The sequence below is a fragment of the Dromiciops gliroides genome, chromosome 3, assembly GCF_019393635.1.
Source record: "Dromiciops gliroides isolate mDroGli1 chromosome 3, mDroGli1.pri, whole genome shotgun sequence".
NCBI classification, from domain to species: Eukaryota; Metazoa; Chordata; class Mammalia; order Microbiotheria; family Microbiotheriidae; genus Dromiciops; species Dromiciops gliroides.
This window is the reverse complement of record NC_057863.1, coordinates 582,819,257-582,825,256: the sequence shown is the minus strand read 5'-3', so window position 1 is coordinate 582,825,256 and position 6,000 is coordinate 582,819,257. Positions and strand designations below refer to the sequence as shown.

The following is a 6,000-nucleotide window of genomic DNA, read 5'->3' as shown; positions in this document are numbered from 1 at the left end:
TAAAAACTGTAAAACCTATATTTGCATTATTATTCTATGTTGGAAAACCAGTTTGTAAATATCAGGAAAACCAGAGCTGACATATATAGTATGTCATAATAGTAACATATATAGTATGTCATAATAGTAACTATAATAATAAAAGAGTTATTCCAAGCTTTAAGATTTGTAAATTAAAAAAAAAGATTTATAAATAACTTTACTTATAATATCTCATTTTATGTTCATAACAACTCTAGGAAGTAGGTACTATTATTATCTTCATTTTACAGATAAGGAAACTGAGGCAGGCATACCATAAATGACTTGTCCTGAGCAACAGAAGTCTGTTTTTCATGATTCTAGGCCCACTCTATCCACTTTGCCACCTAGATAATAATAGTCATCATTTATATGCCACTTTTAATTTTTACAACCCTTTGAGGCATTTGTTACTAATACCTCCATTTTACAGATGAGAAAACTGAAGGTATGAGAGTTTAAATGACCTGCCCCGGATCTCAGGTGAGATTTGAAAATCGATCTTCCCCATTCCAGGTCTATCACTCTGACCCACTGACCCACTGACCCACCTTGCTTTTCTTTCTTTCTTTTTTTTTTTGCAGGTCAGTGAGGGTTAAGGGACTTGCCCAGGGTCACACAGCTAGTAAGTGTCAAGTGACTGAGTTCAGATTTGAGCCCAGGTCCTCCGGAATCCAGGGCTGGTGCTTTATCCACTGTACCACCTGGCTGCCCCTCCCCCCCCCTCCCCCCCCCCCCCCCCCCCCCCCGCCCCAACCTTGCTTTTCAATTGACTGCTTTTAGGGATTCAGGGTAGTGACTGAAGATAAATATATAAAAGAACTTTTTAAAGTTTCACTGATTCTAGTTGTAAAGAATTAATTGTTATTTGAGGTTTTTATGCCTTAGCGCACACTGGCAAAATTATAATGATTGGAAGCCTAGTGAGGGCAGTCATGTGACTGTCAGAGCGGCCATCCCATTGGCTGGACCTGTCTGGGGTGTTTCTAGATTTGGGGAGGAGAATTGGGCATTCTAGGTGGAAGCTGGAAAGCCACAGGCGTTCTGCTGCATATTTTCAGCTGATTCCTGGGCGGTGGTATTTTTCAGGTATTATAATTTCCCTTTCCCCATTTTTATTTCCTTTCCCTTGATCCTACTGATTCTGTTTGTGTTTTGTTTTTTTTTTTAAGTTCGTTCTTGTTAAAATAAATCTTGTTCTGTTTTGAGGGAGGCTGCTGGTCTCCTTCCTTGCCCCAATATTGTGGCGAGCCGCTTAGCTAGCACTCCCCAATTAAAAATTGGTCCCCACATAGTATTTATTTAGACTAGCTGTGATCATCCTGCGGGACTCAGAAATCAATGGAGCATCATCGAAGTGCACTTCAGAGATAAAAAATTGGGGCCATATCCTGAAATCAGAGATTTTTCATTCAGGGAGGTATTGGATTTATTCATTTTCCATCCCTCAGTTTGCATGGTTAAATGAGGGTTCTTCTTATCAGGTGCAAACCACAGTGGTTGATCCAGACTATGAGTATCTTCCTAAAGTAGACATCTCTGGGAAAGATTCATAGAATAAACAAGAAGGCTATCTAAACCAACAACCCCATTTTACAAATAACAAGGTTAAGTTTAAGTAACTTATCTGAGGGTACATAGAAATGAAACAGAAGATCCAGGCTCACACTTCAAATGCATTGCTCTTTCTACTTCCTGATGCTGCCATGTTTACTAGATATGCCTGATTATGGACTGTGAGCCTGGCTGGTCAGAGCCTGAGTCAGCTAAGATCACTATAAAAATTACCTTTGGGGGCAGCTAGATGGCGCAGTGGTTAAAGTGCCGGCCCTGGATTCAGGAGTACCTGAGTTCAAATCTGGTCTCAGACACTTGACACTTACTAGCTGTGTGACCTTGGGCAAGTCACTTAACCCCCATTGCCTACAAACCCCCCCCCAAAAAAAAAAAACAAACAAAAAAATTACCTTTGATGAAATCTGATTAGAAGTTTTGTGCTCTACTCTATACCAAAAGTGTCTTTCCAAGCCATTTCCTTCCCTAACATCTGCAGTTCAGTATTAGGAACAGAAACAGGATAATGAGTTTTCTTCCATGGACATTATTTCATGAATATACTTTATATCCCCAACTGGTCTTCTTAGTAGGTGAAGACCAGTTCAAAAACTTTTCTAGAATTCCCTACAAGGCCTAATAACATACTGGAAAAAATATAAGGTCATCCATATAGACATGATAGGACTAATGACAATGAAAGTGTTGTTGATGAGGTCGATAATGATAAATGATGATGGTATTTTCCCATCATGCTCATTTGTGAATGAGTAGATAAGGACCCAATGACTCTTCCTTTTTCTTTTCAGGAAAGGAATCTATTCCAGTCAATACGATGTCTGTCTTCAATAACTCTGCCCTTTATCCTCAGTTCCTTTTAACAGGCTTCCAAGGGTTGGAGGCCAAGTATAGTTTGATCTCCCTCCCCATCTGCCTGATTTACGTCATTTCCATTGCAGGAAACATCACTATCCTCTTCATCATTCGGACAGAGCCCTCACTCCACCAGCCCATGTACTACTTTCTATCCATGTTGGCCCTGACAGATCTGGGTTTGTCTAGTGTGACCCTACCCACTATGTTTAGTGTCTTTTGGTTCCATGCCCGGGAGATCTCCTTCATTGCCTGTGCAGTCCAAATGTACTTCATCCATGTGTTCTCCATCATCGAGTCAGCTGTGTTGCTGGCCATGGCATTCGACCGTGTTGTGGCCATCCGGGACCCATTGCGCTATTCAGCCATTCTCACTAATAGTGTAATTATTAGGATTGGACTAGCCAGTGCTGGAAGAGCCCTTATCCTAGTCTTCCCAGTCCCTTTCCTCTTGAAAAGGTTGCAGTTCCATACCATCAATACTCTCTCCTACCCCTTTTGTCTGCACCAGGATCTCATCAAACTAACAGTGTCCAGTCGGAGGATCAGCAGCATCTATGGCCTCATGGTGGTCATATCCTCCATGGGACTAGATTCAGTATTGCTTCTCTTATCCTATATGCTCATCCTAGTCACAGTGCTGAGTGTTGCCTCCAAGGCAGAGCGTGTTAAAGCTCTCAATACTTGTATCTCCCATATCTGTGCTGTGCTTACCTTCTACACCCCCATGATTGGGTTGTCCATGATCCGCCGCTATGGGCAGAATGCCTCCCCAATGGTCCATGTGTTGATGGCTGATGTCTACCTGCTTGTCCCACCACTCATGAATCCTATTGTGTATAGTGTCAAGACCAAGCAGATTCGCCTGCGCATCCTCAAGAAATTAAAAAAGCAGAAGGGATAGGGGGCCCAATATCTCTTTTTCTTAATAGTAACGATCATACCTCACATTTACTTAACATTGTAATTTTTCCAAAGAGTCTTCACATATGTTATTGCATTGGCAATGGAGTACCTAACTTGACTTTTATTTCTTTATTTTCCTGAAGCAGGAGAAAATTGAGAAAATGAGACAGTTGATGTCTGGAGTTATAAAGGAATCCCTGTGTTTAGACAGATAAAGGACTATCACATAGAAGAGGGAAGAAGATTGGTTTAGTTAGAGATAGAAAAAGGTGCTTAAAAGGAACATAAAAGTAGATGTCATCTAAGTATAACAAAAACTATCCTAAGAAACAGGGGTATTCAAAATCAGAATGAGTTAACTCTAAAACTGAGGTTTTCATCACTTGAGAGAAGGAATGAACATAAGATTCTACATTAAGAGCTAAAAGGAACTTTAGAGGATATGATCTTAAATATGAAGGAAGTGAGGTCCATGGAGCTCAAGTGACTTTCCCAAGGTCACATTACAGTAAGTAATGGAGAATCAACCTATATCTTCTGATTCAAATCTAGAACTTTTCTCTTGATAACATGCTGCTTACTCTTCTCACTTATTAAGATTATTGGAGGGGCAGCTAGGTGGTGCAGTGGATAGAGCACCGGCCCTGGAGTCAGGAGTACCTGAGTTCAAATCCAGCCTCAGACACTTAACACTTAATAGCTGTGTGACCCTGGGCAAGTCACTTAACCCCAATAGCCTCACAAAAAAAAAAAAAAAGAGGCTTTCTGGTCCTCCTTCATTTATGGTCTCACTTGAGTACTGAACATTCACCCACCCTTATCTGTAAGGGAAGCAGAGATCCAAACTATGTCTGAGCCTTGGGTGGAGGTACTAGGAAGAAAAGATAGGGGGGGGGGGCAGCTAGGTGGAGCACTGGACAGAGCAACAGCCCTGCATACAGGATATCCTGAGCTCAAATCTGGCCTTAGACACTTCACACTTACTAGCTGTGTGACCCTAGGCAAGTCACTTAACCCCAATTGCCTCACAAAAAAAAAAAAAAAAGATGGAGGGACTGTGAGAAGCTAACCAAGTGGATTTTAAGTGATACTTTCTGAAATGTAGTGGTATTGATTTTTTTAAATTTGTAATTTGTGTTTTCTTTCTTTTGTATTTTCTATTTGTACTTAGTTGTTTGTATGTTATGCCCCCCACTAAAATGTGTACTTCTTGAGGGCAAAAACTATTTTCTTTTTTTGCTTTACTTTTTGTTTGTTTTTATTTGTTTTCTTTGTATCCTGAGTGATTAATACAGTGTGTTACTCATAGTAAATGTTTAATAAAGGTTTATTAACTGACTGACTAGGTATTGGCTTGTGAAGTTTCTTGCAATTTCTGGATATCACAACTTCATCTAACTTATTTACTTTATATGTGTTTATTCATCTTTAGGCCTACAAGTTTAATATGGTTGATTTATTTTTTGACCTAAAATGTACATATCAGTAGCTAAACTACTTAATATTTAAAACAAATAATAATGATATGTGATCTTAAATGAATATAAGAATAACAACCACCATAATAATTGCTGATATATGTGTAGTTTAAGGTTTGGAAAGCACTTTATATGTATTTTCTTAACAATAACAACAAAAAAACAAAAACAAAAAACAACCATCCATGTACTGGGATATTTACTACTTAAATGAATTTTTTCAACTTATATACCCAACATGGTAAGATTAGAACAGTAATATATGTTGAACAGGAGGCCAGTGGAGCCATGAATATGTGTATATGCTTTTTTCTTCTTCTATTGTTCACAGCAAAATCACACTTCCAATAAAGAAACATTCAACATTATGCCTTGTACTCCAAGAAAAAAAAAAGTTCCTTTTAAAAATGAATTTATATGTACATGAATTAATGACAGCATGAGAGCAGGAAAAAAGTGAATGAATGACTGAATAAGAAAATAAATACATGAAAAAGAAGTAAGGAAAGAGAAAATACCTACTGGGTATGACATGAAACACTAAATAAAATATCTAGCCTATCCTCTGACTCAGTTTCCTTTCTTAGGTACAAAATTGATAGACATAAAAGAAGCCACTGCTCTGGTTATTTGAAATAATGTCACTGTCTTTTTATCTAGGCCTATTCCTATTTCTTTCATAGGAATAAATCCTTAACTAATTACATCTCAGAACTTATGTCTATTTCTTTTACTCTGAGTTCTGGATCCTACACCAGATGTGATCATTGTGGCCTAATCCATTAGCTCATATCATGAGCTAATGCTTTGAGAGATCTTTCTTCCCTAAACTTTGACGTCTGAAGAATTTCTTCAAAACTCCTTGTAATTGGGGCAGCTAGGTGGCTCAGTGGATAGAGCACTGGCCCTGGATTCAGGAGGACCTGAGTTCAAATCTGCTCAGACACTTGACACTTACTAGCTGTGTGACCCTGGGCAAGTCACAACCCCAATTGCCTCACCAAAAACCAAACAAACAAAAAAACTCCTTGTAATTTTTCTTCCTCTGTGTGGTAGGAAGAGCCCTATACAAAAGAATAGAGCTTTTAAATATTAAAATGATAAATCACTATAAACTATCCTCGGCAATAGTCATTATAATAGTTACACTTTCTACCATGATTTCCTC

The 6,000-nt window shown here is 38.8% G+C and overlaps 1 protein-coding gene across 1 annotated transcript; it reads left to right on the top strand.

The window, feature by feature from the left end:
* Positions 1–2,410: 2,410 nt before the first annotated feature.
* Positions 2,411–3,352, top strand: LOC122750781 (olfactory receptor 51G2-like). The gene has a single exon (XM_043997601.1). It carries the CDS (start codon positions 2,411–2,413, stop codon positions 3,350–3,352), a length of 942 nt encoding a protein of 313 aa, XP_043853536.1.
* The last annotated feature ends 2,648 nt before the right edge of the window (positions 3,353–6,000 follow it).

Bases quoted from the DNA above. Each gene is read 5' to 3' on its own strand.
- LOC122750781 (XM_043997601.1), top strand. From the start codon at position 2,411: ATGTCTGTCTTCAATAACTCTGCCCTTTATCCTCAGTTCCTTTTAACA.